Genomic DNA, 25,989 nt, shown 5'->3' with positions numbered 1-25,989 from the left:
AAAGGTTAGAAAATTCAAGCAGGTGATTTCTTTGTGTTTTTTTTGGGTACCCCCCATCTATGGTGATGCCCATCAGATCAACTTTCTGGATCACCAAAAATATGGGCCCCAGAAAATTGAATGTCTGGATCACCAAAAATATGGGCCTCAGAAAACTGAATGTGTACTGGGGCTCAAGACCCCAACAATTCCTCAGGTGAATCACTTGAAGAGATGAGAAAACAGATGAAAAAACTTGCTTTCAGTCAAACAAATATTGACAGAAACTTCATTCCTCAAACCGTGATCAAACATGGAAAGAGTTCCATACATCAAAAAACCTATATATAATCTATCGCAGCTCAAGCATGTCCCGTGAATGCATTGTACCTCTCACATACATATGAATGCAACTACAAAAGGGCAAAGTGTAGTGTCAAATGTGCTTTTTTCTTGTGGTTATCAGTTAGTCCAATACACATGGCACATGTGCATGAGATCCAGACCATTCATATGATGGGCCTCATTGTAGATAGATGATAGCCGAAGACCAAGAATCACATTGATCAGGTAATCCAATCTGAACATAAGCTTTTTAACCATCAAACGTTGACCTTGGTCTCCAATCATCAATCTTGACTTTTTGGAATATGGGTCCATCCATGATGAGGCCCGCTGAATGAATGTTCTCAAACTCATACAAGTATGCCTCGTGTACAGGATTAAGAATCACTGGCAACCACAAGAAAAATAATGATTTCCACACAGCAAGCAGGCTGACCATTTCAATAGACTTCCGCCATCTTGCTTGCAAGGACGCGCTCCCGTCTCTCAACGTATACGAAAGGGAACCAACCAGCTTTCCCCTTGCATTCGCCTTCTGCCCAGCCATTGTTGGACACCTGGTGACAAAATGAACAGATTGAGGAAGAGGCGGAGAAGCTATGGGACATCTACAGATACCAATTCAACAAAACCAAAATAAGCACATGTTCCAAGACTTAAATGTCAATTTATGTGTATAAGCCCTTGATGAAATCAATTGGATGAAGTTGCTTGACAAGTCAAGCTACTATAAACTTAAGTGCTCAGGAGTTAAATCTATGTTAAATTCTCAGTCAACACCATCTCGATTTTATCTTCACTATAACCATCATCAAATCATGCTATTTTAAAAAAGATAAAACCACGAGAGATGCTATTGTCAACTCGAAATGCCTGCTATGCGTCCTTTCCAAACGCAAGAGATGTTATTTGGACTAAAAGGGCAAATCACAAGGATTTCTAGTGGTTGGGGATCAAGGCATGTTCATCATCAATGCATTGATCTATACATCCCATAGCATATGGAGGTTATCATGTTTGTCTACACAGGTGAGCATAGAGCTGCAACTTGGGTTTGGGTCGACCCAAACCTAAATGACCCAACCCGAGTTCAGGTTGGGTAAGATTGGGTTATCAAGGTCCTCAATTTGGGTTCAGGTTGGAAAACAACAACCCAATTTGAATACAGGTGGGTTTGTGTTGAGCATATTCAGGTCCGGTTAGATGGGGTCAAGAATAATCAAATGTATTTTGATCAGGTTGAGATTGGGCCGTTTCGAGTTGGGTCAAGTATTGATGACTTTAGGTCAGGTCTGTGTTGGGCACCTCAGGTTAGAATTCAGGTCGGTTCTAGTTGTGGGTGTAACTAGGTTGACCCTCAAACCAACCCAACCCACCTATATCAAGGGCCATGACTACAGTTCACACACACACACACACACACACACACACACACACACACACACACACACGTCATAGTGAGATTTCACCACCTATAGGTACTCGAACCCTTGACCTGGTGTTGAAACTCTTGTGAATCTACCACCAGGGCAAGAGTAAGGACCCATCAATGGCCATGACTTCATTAAGAACATTTGAAATGTCATATTGTTTGGATTCATGTTGGAAGTTGTGGCATAAGTTTGACACCAGCTGCCAACCCGACAAAACCACCATCCTTTGCCGGGCTTGGGACCTGCAACTAAAGCACAAAACTCCCACAAGCGCATTGTAATAGACTATTACCTAGGATGACTACAATCAAGTGCTATCTAATAGCCTATAACAAATGTTAATTATATTAATTAGTCAATTATAAACAAGAAGTTGAAGAGACACAGAGTTGATGCATGGTAATGGGCCATCAGGTTAGAGATGGAAAAGTGTAGCAGCTGCGCGCTCAAAGAAAAAGAAATCGTCACTTGAGAAGAAAATTAAGTGAGCACGTGAGCATGATAAGAATTCCAAAATATCCTTTCCCTTCCAAGCATTGAAATAAAAGAGCGTTACCACCACTTGAAGGTTTCAAGTGCATGTGCAATGGAGGTTTTTCAAGAGCATTTTCTTGTCGCTGAATTGTCCATTGAGCTCCATAACGAGATAAGAGAATATATAAATCACTCCAAGGTGGAAGAGTCTCTCTCCCCAGCATCTGATCCCATATGAAGTCCTGCTCAAGAATTTAGTATAGCCAACAACTCAACATCCTTCTTCCGTTCAACTATTATCTCAGCATTTTGCACCTTTTCACATCAGGAATTGGACGGGCTGTGGGCATAATAGCTTCCTAGATATTTCTCCCCTTAGTAATGGATTCAGTCTCAAGATGTAGCAAACATATGTGGGCTAGTCTTAGAATTATGTTTGAGAAATTTCATCCAAGGCTTCTTTAGCAGCGCTGAGGAACATCATTCCATAACAGGTCGAAGGTTTATCGATAGACATGTTATCACAATAAAGTACTACAACTCCCAATCCATGTTCCTCAATTATGGGTTCATATATTGAATATATGTGGCAATCATCTTGTTGAAGTGGGACCCTTTGTACTTTGGGTGGTCCTACGAACTACTCTATATTTTTCCCTATCAGTTTATTAATATAAATTAAAGAGGGATGTGATGGAACCCTATACTCCTAATTAACCCCAAATTATAGTTTGACATGGTATCAAAAAGGGTAAAACCCTAGCTTCATTTTCTTCCATTTTCTGGTGGTTACTATGCCTGTGACGAGCCACTTTTTTTCTTCTCTCTGTTCGTTTGCACAACGCTCCCCATCACCGTCTAGTTGTACCCAATCATCTCGCCCCAACCTCCGTCACCAGCCAGAATCTGTCGCCCCAAACCCCATCGCCTCAAACCCAGACGCCCCACCCCTGCCCAACCCGCCGCCCCATCCCTGTCACAACCCACCACTGCCACAACACACCCCTGTGCCACAACCCCCGCATGACCCCCCCCCCCCCCCCCCCACATGTGTCATAACCTTGTGCCACAACCCCCCTACGCCTCTTCCCTTTTGCAACCCCCCATGTGTCATAACCCTGACCGCCACTTCATCTTCTCCATCACCAGCACCAAACCCATTATCGACACTGCAAACAGGCCACACATCCCTCTTTCCTACACGACGACTGCCGTCCCCAACCCGCACTCCCCACATACACACATGCTGTGAAACTACAGGGAGCGATTGCCTAGTTATCTTTTCTACTTTTCTCTCTTTACAACAAGGTATCATCTTACTTCTTTTCTTCCTTCTTCATCTCTTCCTTTTTTCTCTTCTTTGTTACCATCCAAAACCAAAACCGACCACAGCCGGCCATCCTTTGTTGTTCGTATGGATGTACGGACGCACGTGTATGGACAGCCTTGTACAATGGCCCCCTTGTTTCGATATATCGCACGATACATGAGAATTTATAAAGGGGGAGTGTGGATAATATCACGATATCCACGATATATCACGATATCGTGCGATATATTGCACGATACTATGAAAATGGATATTAAGGTTGGGTTTTGTATCGCCCACTAGGATAACAAATATATCATGAGATGTACCGGTGATATCGTAGGATACTGAAAACACTACACGCACACATACACATGAGGCTAGGTCCTCTGAAACATTTGTAAAATAAGCTTATTCCACAACACAGTGTGTGGAGCTCACCGTGATTTATGCATTACAGACAATCTACCCATCATGTGAGGCCCGCATGATTCACTTGGAGCCCATAAATCTAGCCGATTCAAAACTCAAGTGGGTAACATGTAAAATCATGCCCAAAGTCTCTTAAAATAATGTGGTGTAGCCCACCTAAGTTTTGTAAAGGACTTTTTTTGGGGTGTCCACACAATTTGGAAGGTTTTAATAGTGGGCATCCCCATACCAACCATTCCTTACAATGTTGACTCACATGTATTCTGGATCGGCCTAATTTTTTAATACAGGAACTAGACTCTATATTCTAAAAATGTTGTCGAGGAACTGGTCTACCAGCTTATATGTATGTAAGTACATAGTACATTAGAATGTATGTATGTAGGATATCCCATAGTGTCCCTCTCTCAGAAGTTCCATATGGTTGACATATGTGGGCCTCACTGTCATGCATGCATGAATCCATGAGTCAATGAGATCTCAGCAACCGAATCACAGGAAATGGACAAGAGTACAACCACAAGAATAATGGAGTAGAGAGGGAGAAATAATTTTATTGATATTAAACTTCTCTTACAAAACTTAAGACAAACTCATACTTAGAAAATTTTGGAATGCCCACTTCCTACACCACGGTAGCACCCCTTTTATAGACCTTAAATGAATCTTTAATGAAAAGCCCATACTATTAGATTGATTTTACTCAACTCAATCTAATCTACATAAGAAGGCAACAAGCCTAATAATGGTAACAGAAAATCTAGAAAATAATCTTCAAAATCTTCAATCACATCTTCAATCGCAACTTAAAATCAACCCCATATCATCCATCACATCTTCCCATATCACCCACAAGTATATTGTAATGTTTGATATTTAGGCCTCAAATCTATAAATAAACAGTCCAAATCAGCACACGCACACATGTGTGTATGCACACATATATATACATACATACATACATATAGATAAACCATAAAGGGTTTTGCTAATGTCCCCACCACTATAGGATAGCAACATCCCCAATACTTTTGAATGACACGTGGCCATGGGAGACCCAATCATCGATTGGAACAGTTCATTCAATAGTACCATTAGGAGCAAGCCACGGTACAATAATCATGGCAATCGGCAGATCTTAAACCCTTTTGAATGGGGCCAATTTGTTACAACCATCTGTTGTTTATGAGCCATAGATCACATGGTTAGAATCATCAATCCAAAGCACTACTGTGGGATCGAGCGAATGGATGTTTCAAGATGATAATTGAACCTATTCTGTTTCTCAGCTCAATCTTGACTGCCCATTTTCCATTCTATTTACTGGATGTTTAGGATCATCCAATTGGCATGATATCGCACCATGGCTTGCCCCTACTTGCGTGAATGAAGGGCATCCACATGGTGCATATCTAAGATTCAACCCATCCATATGGCTAACTCTGGTAAGAACAAAGAGGCTGGCACCTTCTCTTAATCCAAAACCCTAGCTTCAAAAATTAAATATGGTGATCCCAGTTCTCTGTGATTTGTCCTTTTTCATAGTGAAGTGCATGATAATGAACAAGATAAGACATAGGAAAAGCTACTTAAATTCAATGCATGCCACTAGAATTATAAAATATGATTAAAAAAATACCTTTCTGACCACAACATAGTCACCAACTGATAAGTTCAGCTCCACATCCGACTCAGCTTGATATGAATGCATAACCTGCGGCAGGCAGAAATGAAACAAAATTGAGAGCATGGATACAAATAGCCATTATAGAACAGAATCATTCAACATTTCATCAGTAATCATGAAGAGGAAAATTTTTACCTCTCCTAAGAAGTATCCCATGCGGTCAGTTGACCCATCATATGTTTGAGAAGCAAATACACCATTAACTTCTTCATAGGATGGAGGTGGTGCCACAGGGCTTTCCGCAACTGGGCTCGGAGAAGCTTCAATTCGTTGACGTTCTGATACCATCTATCAATCAAAACAAAAGAAAAACCAAAAATTAAATCATCGGACATTGACTTAAACAGCATTAAAATGGTCTAGCTGTAGCAATAGAAGCTATCATTGCAGTCTGAGATCAGCATATACCTCTGCTTCCAGCTGATCAAGGATTTGTAGGATTCTCTGGTGATATGTACGTTCTGAGTCAACCTTCAGTGCAGAAGAGTAATGACAGTATATAAAATTTTCAGATATCAATGCCTGAAATGACCAGGATGCACAAATTTGTATAAAAGAAGAACTCAATCAAATAAACAAGCACAAATGAATAACCATGGCAACAAGCCGTTGGAGTGTTAACCGTTGTTGCTGAGCTTCCACAGCAGACATTGATGCAACAGCTTCCTTGCCCAGAACTGCCATGTTTGACTTCAGCTCTTGCAGCTTCATTTCAGCAGCTTCCAGTTTTGAAGTATTGTCAGGATTGCCCATAGATTCCCTTGCTTTCATTTGGCGTTTGGAGACTTCAATAGCCTGTCTAGGTTCCAAAGTATAATGAAATAGCAGGAAGATTATCAAACGAACCACAAGCCAAGGTCATCTTACATGCAATTTAAATTAGTTGACAGAGGGTGTGGTTGGATGCTCAATCAAGCTGACTTTCAATACTTCAATTAAAGATGAATTCTCCAGTGCTCTAAGAGCACCATAAGCTACGTGGTTCAAGTGGCGTCTGTCACTTGTCCGATCGATTGATCTGAACTATCAATTAAGTCCAGAACACATTCTATGTGCTACTAACTATGCAAAACCCCACTACTCGCATGATCCAGCCCATCCCTGATTTGTCCTTATTTTTGTAGCCATCCGTTTTTTGAGCCATGTGATGGGATGGTAAAGACTTTCTGACAGAAGGGACCCTTAAGCAATGTATGATGGGACCCAACAAATAGATTGATCAAATTGTTGATCGGGTCTAATTTTGTGTAAATGATCTGGACCATCCAAATTAAGAGCTAATTATTAGATAGTTATGGATTGTCAGATTAGTGTAATATTCGCATGGTAGCCCATAAATCTGTTTTGGACCTAAGTGTACAGTGTAGATCAAGCAATTGGATAGTCTAAGCATCCCAATGCAACTAGGACCACTATAACTTGTAGTGCTCTGAGAACACTGAAGCATTTGTCTTCAATTAATATAAAGTTATTGATCGAAATGGAGATGGATTCATTTTAGTACAGAATAATAAATCAACACCAAATTGCAACTCCACGTGTTTCAAGTTGAAAACAACTAAACCGAAAGTAAATTGAAACTTGAAAGTAGGTTGCTTGATCCTCATTACAAACCAAGTGGGGTGAAACCCATTTAAATTACTGGAATGAACCCAGTTTAATACAATTTGAGCATCCATACACAGCATGAAGATGCAACCAAGATTTTCTAGAAGTCAGAATACAGCTTGAAGCCTTGAAAACAAAGGTAAATTGTAAGCTAAACCATAAAAAAGTTGGTTAGTCAGACTCTTTCATAGGAAACCAGTAACATAAGTCGCAAGAAAAAAAGTTTAGTATGTGACAACAAGAAATGAATGCCGAAACTAATATGCCTGACACACTAAACACACCCAACTGAATAGTCCAAAACATATGCAATATTACCTGAGCTTCAGCTTCTTGTCGCATCCTATCATAGCGCTGAGCAAGATGCCGAGCATCCTCTAGTGGAGCTCCCAATACCATGGCTCTTAATGGCTCTGCAACCTGGAGAATCAAAGGCATTGAACACTACATGAATCAATTCATGAAGAAACTTCTATTAGAATTTAGAGCATAAAGGACAATGAAGCAAAAGCAAATGAAATAAAAAGTGCGACAGTATTGCTAACTCCTGAAAGGAAGCAAAAGTAGAAATATATTTTCTTGAAAGGTGCAAAAGTAACACGTCAATCAGCAGCAAACCACCTCAGCTGTACTACATGCTATATAAGATTGGATCAACATCCAAACTACCTGATAACTCAGTAAGAAAATCTCTCATGCATTCCAACAATAAAAGCACCAGCATGGAGTGTACCTTGTGTTCAAATAAAATGGAATCATTGTGGTGTTTTAGTTACTACACAACCAGGGCACAATTCATTTTGCTCTCAGGATATATGTACACACATACCAGTCCACTTTGTGGTATAGTTTTATCGTTGTCTGGTCTAGGGTTGAATGTTGAGCTTTAACCTTAAAAGTGTCCCCATAGGGTTTAGTTTTAGAATTTTGATATATATCGTAGTTCGCATATCAGTTAATTAAAAAAAAAATTAAAAAAAATTACACATTTGAGTGTGGAAGTAACACGCATAACATATATATGCTACAAGTTTGCAACTCTCCATGCGTAAAAATACAACTATACAAGCCTCACTCCATAGCCTATAAAGTGTATACTGCAGACCATAGGCATTAATAGAAAGATGAATCCATCATATTATTACTATTACTGGATACTTGATAAGTAAAATATAGAGATTACTAGCCTATCTACATAGATATCTATTCATGCAATGCTCGTATTCTAGGAAAATTAGGGAGAAATTCTTTTCGCTGTTGGAAGCCCAGTGGGTAATGCCACAAAGAATCAGGGAGCTCTTAACTATGTGGCACTCCGGCCGGTCAGGAAGGTAGCAAACGACTGTATGGTGGCTTGTCCTTTTAGTGATCTTATGGTCAGTCTGGCTAGAGCACAACAATAGGACTTTCAATGACAAAAGCTCTCATCCAGGTTAGGTCTTTGTCAAGGCTAAGTGGATGGTTGTGTGATGGGCCAAGGTTTCTAGTGCTCATAAAAATTCCATTAGCCAAGTGTTTTTGTCTTCGATGTATTCGAATGATTTCCCATCACCCTTTTCTATATCTTTCTCCCCCTGGCTGCTTAATAAAATTTTGAGTCGCCCTTTAAGAAAAGGTTCCACAGTTGAGGTACTAGTGGATGAGGACACTGCTTGGATTGGGATGTAAAGAAGGTAACCTCCCTATTTTTTGCCTTGGTCTACCTTGGGTTTGTGCACTCCATAAAATCTCTTTGGGGTCTAGTGGTTGACAGCAGGGAGGTGTCAGTGATTTGGAAGAGAAATTACTTTTTGTTGAATGAATGGCAATTATCAAGCTTTGTTTTCTAGTCTTCATTTTTATCATGTCCCTACTCAAGTCCAAGATCCAAGGTTGATACAGGACATATTGGGAAGATGCAAAGCAACTTGTTAAGAGAAGAGAAGAGGCACATAAAAGCTTCCTCTAGTGGAGTGGAGAAACTTGTATAAATTAAAAACAAATGTATGTGACTACGTTTCAAAAACTGAATACGTGACTCAAAAACATGCATTCAAGAAAATAGCCTTATCGCGAAAGAGAATGCTCTCTGGGAGATATTGGTAAAATATGTTTCTTCAAATAAGGATTGGTGTAGTGGGATAGCTGATAATGTTAGTGAAGGCCCACGCATAGAGCAGTGTTGCAAATAGCAAATAGTTTGTAGCATAGCATTCACCCTTTTGAAGCATAAGGTGTAAGCTACGAAGCTTGTAACATAAGCTATAGGCTACTTCTAGATTTTTAAGTAAAATAATGGGAAAATTAGGACAGAGTAAATATACAGATTTAAAAAATAGCAAAGGAACTAGCTTAACACTATTTGTTATATTATTAAATATAAAGATTTTAAAAAAATAAAATAAAAATAGCAAAGGAACTGGCTTAACACTATTTCTCATATTATTAAATATAAAGATTTAAATTTAAAAAAAAAAAAAAAAAAAAAAACAACAAAGGAACCGACTTGACACTGTTTCTCATATTATTTCTTTTCTTTTCTTTTTCTCTTTTCTTTTTTTTTTTTTGTTTGGATGACAATAGGGTGTCCCTGCCCCTTTAAGGCAAGACTATTTCTCAAATTATTTCACTAAAATCATTGAAAATATTTTACTGTTTTTAATGGAAAGTCACAAAATGTAACCAATAATTGAAAAAAAAAAAAAAACACTGACTTTTACTGTTTTAGTGAAAATAACATGTAATATGTATCCTAGGCCAAGTAGCATGTAGCCTGTAGCATAGGATGCATAGCATGTCCTGTATGCCACACAGCATGTAAAGCTACATGCAATTTAAGCTCTTTTCATGAGCCAAGATGCGTGAAGGCCACACCACACAGCATAAGCTATTTAAAACACAGTCATACAGTGGGGCTGCTGGATAAGATTAGGTTTTGGGAGAACTTCATTGAGGTGATGAATCATTTTGTGCATGGCTTCTAGGCACCTCTATAGTGCTGCAGCATTGAATAGGAGGTTCCTACATTTTGGTATGAAAGAGCCGGGAGGGAAGCTGAAATAGAAATTCAGGAGGAAATAAGGAATTGGGGTAACAGTTTACTAGGAAACTGATGAGGGAGTCTGATCAAAAAAAAAACTGCATGAGAGCCTAGAGAAAAACCTGCTTTTTGGGATCACCCATTCATAGTCATTGGTCAATGAGATAAAACAGGGGCATCAGTCCCTGTCTCCTTCAAACGGACAGTGAATGAAGACATCCCACAACCCAATGCAGGGATAGCTCAAAATAATATCCAATGCCCCAGAATTTTTGTTCTGATTGGGCAATACATATTTTCTTATGTATCACTGATGAACCATGAAACACAAAAGATGGTCAGCACTCACAACATACAGACAATTCGCACTTGTATTTTCCAATACATGTTAGTTGTGAAGTGGGTGCCTGGCAGAGGCTTTTCAAGGTAGCTGGGAGGATTCTTAGTCGAATGACCTCTCATCATCAGCTAGTATCGCCGTAATGCCCTTTCTTTAATAAAATTTCCAGTTACCTTTCAAAAAAAATTCCGTCAAGGAGTTCAGTGATTTGTGCTTCAATATTGATACAACCATGAAATCAAGGGATTTCACTACCCCACATAAGTGTGCATTAATATATTCTTTTTAAAGTCATTCTTTAGAGCACTTTGTCCAATGTCAGGATCATCTAACGTCATGCTACTTGCGAAGGCATGGGGTGCACTTGTGCCACTAAGAGTGGAGGCACTTTGTTGGGCATCCCAATAAACAAATCTTGGCCTATGACAATCTCAATATCAAAAAGAATTTTCTTGCAATATGTGCTTCACGCATATAGAAAGACGAGGAAACAATGAATCACCTCTTCATTCATTTTTCATTGGCTAGATGATTGTGGAGCTTGTCCAACCTATTGGGAATTTCTTGCAGGTTGGGATACGTTAAGTGGTGGGGCTATTTTGTGATTGGAAGAGCAGTCCTGGAGGTCAGGGTCGCATTACATGGAAAGTAATAACATATCACATCCTTTCGAGGCATTGGTAAGAGAGATTCTAGGATTTTTTATGAAGTAAGAGTGATCTCAGACACAATAGTGAGAAAACCTTTATATCACTCATTGGCGTTGGATAGGAAGGATTTTTGGGAAGTGAGCCTCCACAACCATCACCATCATCATCAAAGACTTGTCCCAGCCATTTGGGTGTGAGTCTCCATGTAGCGACAGAACATTGGAGGCATTGATTGATGATGGAGGAGGAAAGGGGTGATATCATGGAATTCAACCAATAAGATTCATCAAACTAAATTTGGATGAGAGTTTGTTTGGCAATCCAATTTCGGACAGAATTGATGGTGTGCTTAAAGTGGACCAAGGAAACTAAAATCCACTTGCTCCAGTCAGATTGGTGGTTTTTTTTTTTTTTTTTTTTTTTTTTTTTTGAGCAATAAGAAAATTTATTAAAAAGCCGAAACAGAAAAACTACAAGAGAAAACAGAAAGACAGTTAAGAAACAGGGCAAGGCCAAAAAAACAAACCATAAGAGGGGAGAGGAGATGGCTAGGGCAATCGCCCCAAACCGAGAAACAGACAGCCCCGAACTCAAGGGAACCAATCCCTAAACAGAGCAAGGACCCTAGAGAAAACTGCAGCTTCAAAGATTCCTAAAACAGCAATTGCTTCTTTCCACCCAGACAGCCCACAGAACTGCCAGACAAGCCATTTTCTTTTCCCCAAAGCACCTCACGAATCCGCATTCCAGCTACAGAACAAGTCGTCGAGAGAGGAAGGCATGGACCAAGAGACTCCCGCTAACCGAGAACAGTCGACCACAAATCAGCTACAAACTTGCAGTGAATGAAGAGATGATCTACTGATTCTTCATTTTGATAACAGAGAAGGCAGACATTGGGCAGAACAAGACCTCTGTTTTTCAGTCAGATTGGTGTTAAAGACTCAAACAACGTCGAGGGGAGAATGGCTCACCTCATCCCACCAGTCAATAAAAATATGGTGCTGCAGAGAATGGGTGGGACATTGCTATGGCAACAAGATACACTGGTTCTGCTGCATTAAGGCTGCATGTTGGGCCTAGTCTTTCTACAACAGTCACCTAAGATTCAGGATGGGAAGCAGCTCGAACATTCATTCTGGGACAACGTTTGGTGCATTGATGTGCCGATGTGCAAAAAAATTAAAGATCTGTTCATGATGTTAAACAAAGACGTGTTCATTATCAACTGCCAACAGTGGGTGGATAGGGAAGTTGTCTGGGACCTGTGCTTCTGGCGACATCTCGAAGATAGAGAAATAGAGAGCTCTCCCATCTCCTTGGCATCTTGGACAACGTAATTTTTCCGGATGCCCCCAGAGGATTGGAGGATGGCTGGTCCCTCGACTCGATCAGTACGTTCACTGTCCAATTTCCGTCAGCATAAATGTCTGATGGAGCTCAGGGCATGCAGTTTCCTGCGTCTGCTGTTTGAAAGGGCCTAGTCTCAGAAAAATCCTCATAGTGGACAATCTCAAGAAGAGGGGAATGGTGATGCCCAATTGATGAATTGTGTCTTGACTGCAAAGAAAGCATCAACCACCTGCTCATCCATTGTGATTTAGCTCGTGAGTTTTGGGGCAGATTCTAGCTGAGTTCAATATCGTGAGGCCCTTTCTAACTTCAGTTTTGGAATTGATTGGCAGCTGATCCTCAATGGCCTCGGCACCAACCAGCAGGATGTTGCAGATCATGGCAGCATCTGCAACGTTATGGGTGATCTGTATCAGAAGAAATAGTCTCATATTCTTTTGGAAGATCTCGCTGCTGCTGGTTCATATCATTGTCAAGAAAAGGCACCCCCATATTGTACCTTAATTCTAATTGGGATGCAGTTATGCAGTGCAGCTGGAGTCATCCTACTCTCTTTCCCCCTTCCCGCCCATTGTCTCTTCGATGGATATTCATTTGGTTACTCAGGTCCGGTGGGGATGGGGGTATGGTCCATGACTATCAGGGTATTGTGCTGTTGAAGTCTCCCAGTCCTGTTGACTTTAATGATTCAAACTTCCTGGAGGCAGCAGCATTACTTCAAGCAATTAAGCTCATCTGCTTGTCTAATCTCTCTTCTACCATAATAGAGGGAAACCTGAGCAACGCCATATCTTAGACAAGAAGGGGCAGTTATCCATGGCGGTTAGCAGATATGGTGGAACAGGTTAGAGACATTTGTCTTGGCAAGCCCCTCAGTTTCCGTAAGGGCCCCTGTGGAGCAAACTCCATTGTGGAAGATCTAGCAAAGCATGGTACCATGAGCATCGAGTTGTTGATCTCTTATAGAAGACAGCAACTGTCTTTTATCTCCAGACCCCAGATTGTAATGTGGGCTTTTTCCTTTTTTCTTTTTTTTGTAGGTGGATTGCTGTTGATGGGGCTCTAGATGCTTGGGATTGTGGTTGTTTTCCCAGCTCTAGGTCGGGGTTTCTTGTTATTCTTGTTTTTTCTTCCCTTTTTTCTTCTTTAATAATTCATTTACCAATAAAAATAAAAATAAAAAGTTGAGGGAAGATCGCCTATTCAAGGTGTAGAGATCTTTTATAGACATTAAGTATTGTTTGAAACCAGAAAATTCAACTTGGCTAGAAAGTTCATCAAGGGAGATCCATAGACTTGGAGGAAAACTAGGAAAATCTTACCTTTTTTCTTTTTTTGAAGGACAACTAAAAGCTTGGTGATTAATAATAATTCCAAAATGTAAAATAACCAATGTATAATATAAAGGATAAGAATAAAAACTAGAAAATCTAGGAAAATCTAGGAAATCCTGGAAAAGATCTACTAAGAAAAAAAAAAAAAAGTTGAAAACTCAGAAAAATTCAAACTCAAATGGAACACAATGGAATGAGTTTTTTCATTGAGTTGACGCAATATCCAATTGAGTCAACTTCATCGTGTTCTTGAAAAAAGGCAATGAGAAAAGATCGAGGTGTAGAGTCAGCTAGGCTGTTGATGAAATCCGATACATGGCTAAGCCCAAAAGAGACATGTTTTAGTCATGTCTAGCAATGGTGCAGCCAACAGGCTAGTGTAAGGAGTGTATGTATCCATAATGTTTAGATGGTAACTAAATGGACATTGAAGTAAAATACTGAAGAAAAAACATGTATAATATAGTTCGAGGATATCTTCACAAATCAGATTCCATTCTTGCACTGATTAGACTTGAGAATTAAAGAACTAAATCTACGATACTTGGATTGTTATCACAAGACTAGATGATAGAGTTCATCATGCTAACAAACCTGTTGTCCATCCACTGAAAGTTCTAAAATATCACAAGTAAGAGGAGAAACATGAACTTAATCTATTGCCACAAAGAGAAATTAAAACCAGACCTGTGTCCCAAGAGCTTTCAGTAGATTCCCACGTTCCTTTTCCATTTGAGAACGAGCTCGTCCATAACTAAGTGCAGCTTTTGATAGTGTATTACCACTGGTACAGGTATTTTCAACGCCATACTTCCGACTATCTTCAGACAATTTGGTGCCTAAGAAAGACTTTTGTTTCAGTACATAGCATGACCATAAATTAAACTTGATTAATTGTAGCTCATCACTCAGTGCTTACCAATTTCAACTTGTTTGGACCCAGTAACAATAAAACCTTCCACACCACGAACAATATCCCTTTGGAAATGCTGAATGAACAATAATTAAAGAAATACGAAAGAATTCTAAAATGATGAATTTCAAATGTCCCTCTGATTTAGCAAATTACAAAGAAACTATAGAAGAATGGATAACCTTGCCAGCACGCGTGGATATGTATAGTTTCTCAAGTTTTTGATGTTGCTGAAGTTCTGCTTCATCAGTAACTACGCCATCTGAACCTCCATATCCACCACCGCCAAATTGCTTGAGAACAGCCTGAGATCAAATTAAGCAGATTTAACAAGATGTTTTCAGTAACGTAGAGAAGTAATATAGAAAGAAAAAGACTTGAATTTGCTTTTGTAGTAAGTCAAACATCATATCAACTGTCATCACCATCATCGCCTTTCTCACAACAAATTGGGATTGCATTTAAAGGGTAGATTGGCAAGAAGTTCATGGTCAACTTCCCACAGGACATCAACTTCCCCTTTCACCTAGGCTTTGGAACTGATCGTGGAAAAGGCTCACACTGACAACACTAACATCACATGCCATGGAGGGGCATGCAACCATAGTATTCAAAAAGGTTACATAATGCCCATAACAGCCATTACATAGCAGGAATAGTGGGTGCCGTTACACCATAGTACGATAATGGCTGTCATGGGCCTGTAATGAATCTTTACAGGTCTATAATGGCCTTTACACCTATAATTATTCATTTTGGGATGAATAGTAGATTTTATTTTATTTTATTTTATTTTTAATATTTTCCTCAAATTTGTTTACGGAAATGGGATAAATGATTAAGGAAATGCGTTAGCAATGAATCGTACATATTACACGAATTTCAGGCCATTCAAATTACCCAAAACAGGCCAACACTATTCATCCAATTGTTTTTAATTTATCCTCAAATTTCTTGAGGGAAATGTTGTATAATTATTAGAGATACTCATAAGTGGAATGAATCCCATGGATTGCATGAATTTTGGGCCGTTTTCATGCTATTCAAATGTACCCAAAACAGGCCAACACTACTCATCCAATTGTTTTTAATTGGGTACACTATTCAAATGTACCCAAATCAGGCTGCCACCATTCATCCGAAATTTATTTTTATTTTTTTCCTCAAAATTCTTGAGGGAAGTGGTGTATGATGATTAGGGATATGCATTGGTGAGATGAATTCCACTTATTGAGAATATTAAATATATGAGTTTTAGAGTAAGTCAGGTAAATAGAAATCAAGCAGCCTAAGACAGCATTCTTAACAAAGAATAGCCTATTACACCATAGTATACATGTTTGAAATCAGAAAAGTCCATAATTGAGATCTCCAATTTTTCTGAAATTTTTCTTCTTCTTCTTTTTTTAAAATAAATAAATAAATAATTGACCATTACAAGGTTGTAATAGCCATTACAGCACGTTTCATAATGGACATAAGGCTGGCCATTACGGTGACCGTTACCGTTATTGAAAAACTCACATGAGGTTGAGCACTAAGCAAAGACAAATGGAATTCCCTGGCACCTAAATTAACAATGAGACACCCATTTACCACCATAGGATAAATAGTGCAAAGGACATGCAGTTGGCTGCAAGGAATAGAAGGAGCCCCCCAATACATGTTTACTGAACACCAGTTACATGCACAATCATTCCCAACTCTACGTTGCAGCCTAACTATTGCATGTTTGATGCAACCTGGTTAGCAAATCAATGAGGTTTTGATACCCAAATTGCAAGAATATAAAGAACACACCCAAAAGAATGTTGAATTAGAGATGAAAAAACAGCTTTACTGATAATGCAAACTTCTTCTTACAAATAATTGGGACTTGTTTGGTATCAAGGAAATGAGAAAATGAATTTGGTATATCCATGAACTTGTTGAATGCAAAGAATTGCATTGGATTTGGATTTGACAAATTCAAAAGTCCACTATCTGGGAACTAAACCACAAATCCATGGATTTGGGGAGCATTTATTTCATGGCATTGGCGTGGCATGGCATTATTGCAAAGAAATACCATAACAAGAAGGTCTCACATGCAAGTTCTAGATGAAAAAATGTAAAACTAGTTGCATGTAGGGCCCACCGTGGTTTAAGTATGGCATTCAATCCATCCAAAAGGGTTGCCCCAACAGGAAAATAGCATGGCTCAATATCATGCCAATCCAATCATCATGTGGGCCACATGATAGAAAAAATGGACAACCAACAAAAAACCTCGAAATTCAAATGGTGGCCCACTTGGATGCAATTAGCAACATTTTGGGGGTATCCAATTCTCTCATGGGGCATGTTAGACTCGCATACAGCATGGTGGGTCCGACACCCACAACTAGTGTGTGAGACATTCCCACTAACTTCTTCTTGCTTGCTTGCTTTTAACAGAGTCAATTTTTGAGGATTTTCCAAGTCTTTAGTTTTTCTTTTCTTTTTGGCTTTTAAAAGAGTCTCATTTTGAGGATTTTTCAAGTCTTTAGTTTTTTCAAGAATTTTGATTTGCCCTAAATCCATGGATTTATGGAGGTGTGGATTTGGGAAATCCACATATTTAGCAATTCCTCAACCCAAAAAAGCAAGAAAGAAGGGGGTGGGGATTCTCACCCAAACAGCCCTTGAGCAAAAACTCAACAAAATATATATATATATATATATATATATATTGAAAAATGCAATGCCTTACCTCCTAAACAACCTGAAAAGACTATCCCCATGAATCTTTAACTAAGATTCCCCAACTATTAGATTGATTTCAAATCAAACTAAGATAGCTACGCCGACAACTCACCTAAAAAAATGGGAAAAAATGGCCCTAAAAGTAGTAAAAGCAAATCTACCAAATAATCCTCAAAATCTTCAGAGAATAAATCAAACCATATCTTCACAATTGGCCCTCTATCTTCCAAAAATAGTAAATGAAGTTTCTGACATCAGCAGCCAAAACTAACAACCAACAGCCCAAATTTAAGCACATGGTGGGCCCTGGGCCTGCATCAATGTTACCCAAAATGGGAATATGCTTCAGCTATGGTCCAGAGCATGCAATGCCAAGCAAGCTTCGTAAACAACATATGCAAGTTTAGATATGTAATGCAAAAACTCATCTTGATGCACAAATACAAATACAAAAGAAAAGGAAAAAAAAAAAGCGCTTCAATATGATCAAATGAACACAATGCTGTTGAACTAATCTGCTAATGGTCATATGCATTTCAAACTGTACGAGCATATGGACAACTGTAAGAGTAAGACACAATTCTCCAACAGTTTCATGTATAAGTAGCACATTCATACAATCATGTGACATGTACAACTAAGGCACAAACAAACATGGGCACTGAACTTTCACACACAATATGGTTCTTAATATCAGCTTCATGGGGCATATCAGGGCCTAAAACCAATATGGTACAAGCCATATCAGACCCATATCAGCCTATGTTGACCCCCATCTGCCCTATTTTATTGCCCAAACAACTGTGAAAATTATAAATATTAGAGAGAAAAATGGAAACACAAGAATTTATTGCTTTTGAGTCTTGAATATGTATTTAGATTTTAATGGTGTATCGGACAGTTCATTGGTGAGAATGGTGTCTGCTGTCGGCCTGAGCTGTTGAAGTTGAGTTTTTGAGTCTTCAACTTCTAAATTTGGTGTTAAAGCATTTGGGAAGTAACAATTCTTTGGTCGATCATCAATTCTTACTGGAATGGGTTTTCATTTCCAATGAGAAATGCTCCATTGCTCTCAGAGCACTATAAGTTATAGTGCTTCTAGTTGCATTGGGACACTTAAATCTAATTCACTAATGTAGACCAATGTTGTCAAATGCGATCGCATACGCGCATGTGTGAAGAAATCGCATATGCCAGCACATATGTGATCGCATGTCTATATGCGATCGCATAATGGCCCAATGGGCAAAAATCTGATTGTTGGGACTCTTTTTCTCTCTTTTTTCTTTCTTTTTTGCTTTTTTCTTCTTTTTTTTCTTTTTCTTTTTTTTTTTTCTTTTTTTTTTTTTTACACCTTTCAATGCCCCCCATTTTCACTATTCTCCATTCTAAACTCCCTCTCTCTCTCTCTCTCTCTCTCTCTCTCTCTCTCTCTCTCTCTCTCTCTCTACAACTATAAGTCTACAAGAGACCAACAAGGCAACAACTCTCTTTCAATTCCATTTTCAAGAGTAAACAAGACTTCAAAGGTCAAGACTCAAGAGATTCCATTAAAACTTGTAAGTTGAAGTGTTCTTTGTTCATTCTCTACAATCTACATCCTCCCATACTTTCGTTTCTTAATTCTTATTCATTTCATTTAGTCAAAACTACTAGATAATCATAGTCTCTACATTCTCTAATCTCTCATTCTTCTCTACATTTTCTACATTCTCTAATCTCTTGTTCATTCTCTACAGTCTACATCCTCCCATACTTTCATTGCTTAATTCTTATTCATTTCATTTAGTAGAAACTACTAGATAATCATAGCATCCACAATCTCTAATCTCTCATTCTTCTCTACATTCTCTAATCACTCGTTCATTCTCTACATTCTCTGAATTCTCTAATCACTACGTTCATTTTCTACATTCCTCTCTCTCTCTCTCTCTCTCTCTCTCTCTCTCTCTCTCTCTCTCTCCTTCAACATCAAATGAGAAAACACATTGGGTGTAACTTGCTACGTCCAGCTATCACCCATTTCACAACATACTTCTTAAAACTACAAAGATTGCATTCAAAGAAATCCAAGCTTAGAAGCTTTGTAATGTCGGCCGATTGGAATAGAGAGCCTTAGTCAAAGATAGTCGAAGGGAAGCTAGTTTAACACGCCATCCTTTCGCAATCATTTTGGATGCAAGTGCTAAAGGCACTTAAACTATCAAAACCCATAGTAATTGTGTAGCAATTGATGGATAGAGATGAGAAGACACAAGTGGATTACATCTATGATGCGATAGAGTGGGCTAAAAATAAAATCATTGACCATTTTAACTGTAGAGAGCATGATTATAAGCCCATTTTAGATATTATAGTAAAAGATTGGGCAACCAAATGCCACATCCATTGTATTTGGCTGCCTACATCCTTAATCCAGTCGCATTCTTCGCTTACACCGATCAGACAGAAGCAGAAGCAACATAGATGGTTGGTTTTCTTGATGTCTTAGAAAGAATGATTCCACATAAAGAAGAACAAGACAAAATTTCAATTCTACTAGACTTCTATACGAAGAGTACAGGTATATTCTCAAGAGATATAGCCATCAGGCATAGGACTATGAAATTGGCAAGTATAAACGTCTTAGCGAGTATGTCTCAGTAACTTAGAAATAGTTTCTTAAAATGTACATAGTCTAACCTACTTAAATTGTTATTTCAACCAACTGGTGGGCTACCTATGGAGTAGACTCGAACATGAAGGATTAAGCACTAAAAAAGTTGGCCATGAAGATTATTGGATCCACGTGTTCTGCTAGTAGTCACGAGCGCAACTAGAGCACGTTCGATGCGATAAGTTTGGTAATTCACTCATTAATGTTGAATTTAGTCTTAAATCTTAAGGAGTTAAGTATCGTCCATGAGCCATCGCTAATGGATTTTTTTTAATGCAGATTCATATAAAAAAAAAAATTAATCATCTTGAACAAAAGAAGCTCAACGACTTAGTCTTTGTTCAAAACAAACAGAAGATGAGAGTGATTCCAAGCTAGGCGAGAAAAACCCGATTTCTATCATCTTATCTGTCTAGATGATTTGGATGGAGATAGTGAGTAGCTCATAGAGACAGACAACCCAGTCCTTGCAGGTAAGGACCTAACATAGGCCCAAGTCAAAGATGCCATATTCGAATTGGCAGCTGGAGAAAGTATTTCCACTCAAAAACGGAGAGGAGGAGAGGCGAGTAGTAGCAGTCAGGCGGTGGACAAGATTGAGAGGTGGAAGAAGGAGACGATTAAGATCAACCATTAGACACTGATAAAGAGCTAGTTGAACAGATGATGACGAAATAGAAGAAGATGAAGTATACGTTGAAAAAGGAGATAACTCTGATAACGACAATGATGATGACGATGGTGGTGATCAGATGCCACAACTGCAATTGGATCAATGTATATGATATTAGTATGTTTATTTTTATATTTCATTATTTTGTAAGTTGTGCTTTTTTTTCATAATTTGTATTTGTACATTAAGTTGTAACTTGAAAGTTTCATTTATCAATAAATTTCTATGTTCGAAATTCTTCATAATTAAATAGATTAAAAATTGTATTTGTACATTAAATAGCTTGTTGATTGTTTTATTAACTAGATTGTTGATCTATTCTAGACTGTTCATTAGGTACAAAACACACTTCACGGGTTAGCATGGAAATATCATGTCGATCTAAAAAATGTTAACCAATTGATCAATGCCCTTCAATATGGACAGTCAAGACTATTTTCAGAAAAATTGGTCCAATCAACAATTTAATCCATCTATCTGTTAGGACGCATCATGGATTGCTTATGATTCTAAACACTTTGGGTAGGCAATCATTACCATCCCATCCATGAATTGAAAAAGGGATGCCCTTTAAACACTTTGGGTAGCCAAATCAACTATAGATAGGATCATCTAGGATCATCTGGTCAGTATGTTTTTACATGGTAGCCCATGAAATGTGTTGGGGACTTGATGGACAATTCAAGACTGCCCAAGTAAATCAATGCAACTAGAAGCACACTTATAGTGCTCTAAGAGCACTGGAGCATTTCTCTTGCTCTAAATGTTTTAAGTTTTTAACCAAACATCACAGGAATCACTACATATCAAGAACTAAAACATTTGTGATTAGACAATCACAAATACATTGAACACAGTATGATGAACAACATGTTCATAGTATTATAATCAATTATACACGTGACCGAACTTAATCCAAGACCCAGGACTAATTGGTCAAAAACCAGCAAAAATGATTAATAACATGAAATTTTGGAAAGTCGACTAAAATGCCCTAATCTAAACAAGTATTGTTTGGTGGATTAGGGACCATTACATTGAAGCAGTGTTCGAAATATCGGTATCGCGATATGTATCGCACCCTTGGGATATGGATGCATATCGGTTATCACATAGGATATATTAGTTGTATCGCGTAATGTATCACTGATGTTGGAAACATGGGGAAACATTGGAAGTTGGTTGAATTTTTCAATGAAATTTCAGTGATTGTTAAAAAAGACATCAATACACACTTACAAATCAAAATATTACAAAAAAACAAGTGCACACAATAGGTTTTCTTTGTATGGGATCCTAATCGATGCGTTGTCTAACTAAATTGATGCAAGTATATATAAAGTTTATTCATATAATTTATAAATGTAAGAAGACGTGTGGAAACACAAGCAATACATTCAAAAGCAAAAGAAGAATCACTACATCAGGTTACATGCATGTTTGATTTTATGTTTGGACACAAAGATTGCAATCAATTTGCGAGAATTGGGAAATTTAAAAATAATAATACTAATAATAATAATAAATAAAAATCGATTTTCCGTTACTTGGTCATTCTTCTCCAAAGCTCAAAATCAAAGCTCCCAATCCATGATTTTGTCATGCAAAACATGAAAAATCATGGATTTGTAACAATTTGACAATGATTTAACATGATTTATAGAAAAAAAAATGTTCGAAAATAAAAAATGCTCACTAGATCAAACGTGTGGGATATATCCCACTACTTGTGCGTTTCGTTTCGCATAAGTGGGATACAAGAAATATCGCGGGATATATCGGCTGATATCGTCGATATTTAAAACACTGCATTGAAGTACGACAAAAACGAAAAAAGAAAGTAATGGTTTACACCTTTTTCCGAATTTCCCTGAAACGCTCCATTCTGCTTTGATTTGTCAAATCCAGCACAAATCTTGTATTTTGATCCCAAAATAGTCCTAGATCTTCCTCTAAGGTTCAAATGAAGAAAAGAAGAGAAAACAAAAGAAAAATAAATTATCGAAAATAGGCCTTTATATTTGTGTTGGCCAACAATACAGTATCGCTATAGTGGTACGGATACAGCCAGTATCTGCCAAGCACCAGCCGATAGATGCGCCCTTATTGGTTGATACAATATGGATATTCAAAACCATGACATAAACAAAACAATCATCCTCTGCATCCCAAAGCATTCACTGCCTATTCATACTGCTCTCTAAAATAGAATGATGTTAGATGGAAAATGAAGAGAAAAACAAATAAATAATCATGAAAAGATAGGTTTACAAGAAATAGAACCCAGCAGAAAAATAAGGGAAGCCACGGGCTAGAAAGGGGGTCTCAGCCCTTTGGAGAACATTGACAAGAGGGGGGAATCTCATTAGAAAGGGGAAGAAACCTTCAGGAAGGTACATTCAAGGTGAGATCAGGCAACATGGAACAAGGATTGTCTTCATGGATTGCCTTGTGGTGAACTGTTGAAGTGGGCAATTGGAAGATCTGGCTCGAGTCATGGCACTCAAAGCACTTACATAGATGGATAATGTACATAACCAGATGGTCAGTTGTCCTCAGTTCCTTGATTACAGAAGTAAAGCTTTGAAGCACAGGACAAGATTGTTCTCGAAGGTGTAGGAGTAACTGCCAACCTGATGAGGAGAATCCAATGTGGAATTACCAATCCTCCATATCTCTAACAGCAGAAATTTGGTGGTAACTCATTGCAAACATGCCAACATGGCACATGCAATCGAGATCCTGATCATTCAACAGGTGTGTCCCAGAATGAACGTGTGGTGGCCCAAAAATGAGGCCAGTCCCCTTATCAAGCAGGCAACACTTGAGTAAGAACAATGAACGATTACGAAGAAAATCGACCAAATAGTCGACATTCAGCGTACACAAATCGAGCATCTGGTAAGTGGACCGGCCTGACCTGCCCAGGGCATGTTTACAGTGAGGCCCAACTAAGGAATGGCCAAGATCTCTCGCATGTGTGCAATGTACGATCGTGCCACAGATTTTCTCGCGCAAACTAATACAGAATTTCTCACTCCAAAAAAAAAAAAAAAGGGTTGGGTGGCAAGTCAATCAGGAATCGACCACGTAGCAAAACACCCAAGCCCTAGACTCGCGGCCCACCGTTACAGAAGAACACGATAATCCCACCACCACAGATTTTACTAGACACAGATTACCGATTAAAGAATCGGAACACGCCTTCAGATCTTGAAGATGCAAGATAGCAATGACGAAAAGCGAGGGAAAACGGAATTACACAAGGAGAGCATCGCATGGATTGCAATTGCAGAAGCGTATACAAAACGGGAGAATTTCCGAATCCCTCTTGAAAAAGCATGGAATCGAAGGGATCTAAAAGGAGAAAGGCATGGAATTGAGAGAGGGTAAGAAAACGGGCATGTCCTGGAAATCGAGATTCGGGATATTACCTGCTGCTGTTTGGCGACCTGCTCCCTTAGCTTTGTGGCCTGCTTCCTTATGGCATCCATCCACAGAGCTGACGATGAGTAAGGCGACGGAAGAAATGCTCTGTTTGGAAGGTGATGGTTTGGAAAATAGGGAAGGATCCTAGGAACGAAGAGAATACGAGGGAGAGAGATCTAATTCAGGGGTAGACTCATTTGTTAGTTTTGCACCGTTTACAAAAATGGTGGTGACTCATCCTTCTCGCCTTGGGCGGGATTGGGTGCTACCCCCACCGTTAGAATAAGTGGGGCTCCACTTGATGCATTTTCTTTATCCACGCCGTTTATCCATTTTGAAAAATAATTTTAGATGATTTTTACAAAAATGAGGTAGATCGGATTTTCAAATGGACCACACCATAGGAAACAGTGGGGATTGAAAGTCTACCGCTGAAAATCTCTTAGTGGCTACAGAAGTTTTGGATCATGATTATATTTATGTTTTCATTTAATCCAGTTTTATGTGACATCATGAACATGTTAGATGGAAAAAATAATATCACGGTGGGCCTTAGGAATGTTTCAACGGTAAGTGTCATTGTCACCACTGCTTCATGTGGTGTGGTCCACTTAAGAATTATATCTACTTAGTTTCATGGATTATACCCTAAAATGACCTTTGAAAATATATGGACGGCTTGGATAAAACAAAAACATTACGGTGGGCACCGCAGAGACCGTCTGTCTCCAGTAGATTCTGGTGTACAGCGATGCGGACGGTCGCGGTTTGGCTGGGACCCCAACACAAGCCAGCTAATTGCTGACAAAGCTCCGTGGGCCCACCATAAAGTATGTGTTTTATCCCCTTTTATCCATCCATCTATCCAAATGGTCTGTTTCGTTTTGGATATGGATTATGTATATGAAATTACACTGATCAAGCAATTCTAACCATCTAATTAATGGCTCTCAAATGGATGATTAAAAGTAATGAAATGGGTGGTCCAATTTGGAAGAGGAAATCAATGGTTAATATTGACTTGACTGTGCAATTTTTTTACCAATGCCCCATCTTTAGGTTCAGCGAGTTGGGTTGTCATGGGCTTCATGCCAACTCATCCATGCCCACGTCTAGAGCCCTCTGCTTTTTTTTAAATGGTAGAAAACTAACATTGGAATAATCCAGGAAAGGTAATGTAACTCGCGCGAGTGAGATGGATAAGGGCCTCGCTATACACGTGTCAATATGGCACCTGTGTGGGATATCCCGCCTGTTTATCAGGTCCGGACAGAGTAAGACTCCACTTTAGTTACAATAAGAGTGGTTGAGTCATCAGGTGGGCAGTAAACATGAGTAAAATATCAACGGTCGGTTCTTATCTAACTATAAATTTTTGTACGAAAGGATAGCCCATCTTTCTTTTCTGTGAATTTCACTGTGAGTGAAACATGATGAATGGAATGGATTTTACATACGTGTTCTGCGTTGGCACATGTACAGCAAGGGCCTCTCACGGTGCCACTGGCGCACCTACTACGTGCGGGTCTGAATTCAAACAAGACTTTCAAATATGTTTGTACGCCTGCGGGTGATGGTCCATCGGCATTTACTAAGTTGCCTTTGTCTCATTCTCCATCGCCGAAATTTAA

General features: G+C 38.9%; 1 protein-coding gene across 3 annotated transcripts; it reads right to left on the bottom strand.

Moving 5' to 3' along the window:
* Positions 1-226: 226 nt before the first annotated feature.
* LOC131243388 (SH3 domain-containing protein 2) lies at positions 227-24,559 on the bottom strand. 3 transcript variants are annotated; one of them, XM_058242722.1, is made up of 11 exons: positions 24,364-24,518; positions 22,784-22,881; positions 15,059-15,181; positions 14,883-14,952; positions 14,651-14,802; positions 7,586-7,687; positions 6,254-6,454; positions 6,068-6,130; positions 5,795-5,947; positions 5,612-5,686; positions 227-932 (listed from the first exon to the last, which is right to left on the bottom strand). In XM_058242722.1, exons 2-11 carry the CDS (start codon positions 22,811-22,813, stop codon positions 765-767), a joined length of 1,137 nt encoding a protein of 378 aa, XP_058098705.1. In that variant the 5' UTR covers positions 22,814-22,881; positions 24,364-24,518; the 3' UTR covers positions 227-764. The 3 variants fall into 3 exon arrangements, with proteins under 3 accessions (XP_058098705.1, XP_058098704.1, XP_058098706.1); XM_058242721.1 differs by lacking the exon at positions 22,784-22,881 and having other exon boundaries at positions 24,364-24,559; XM_058242723.1 differs by lacking the exon at positions 22,784-22,881 and having other exon boundaries at positions 227-881; positions 24,364-24,555.
* Positions 24,560-25,989: the final 1,430 nt, after the last annotated feature.

Source organism: Magnolia sinica, chromosome 4 (assembly GCF_029962835.1).
Source record: "Magnolia sinica isolate HGM2019 chromosome 4, MsV1, whole genome shotgun sequence".
Lineage (NCBI taxonomy): Eukaryota > Viridiplantae > Streptophyta > Magnoliopsida > Magnoliales > Magnoliaceae > Magnolia > Magnolia sinica.
This window is presented reverse-complemented; position numbering and strand designations above follow the sequence as displayed.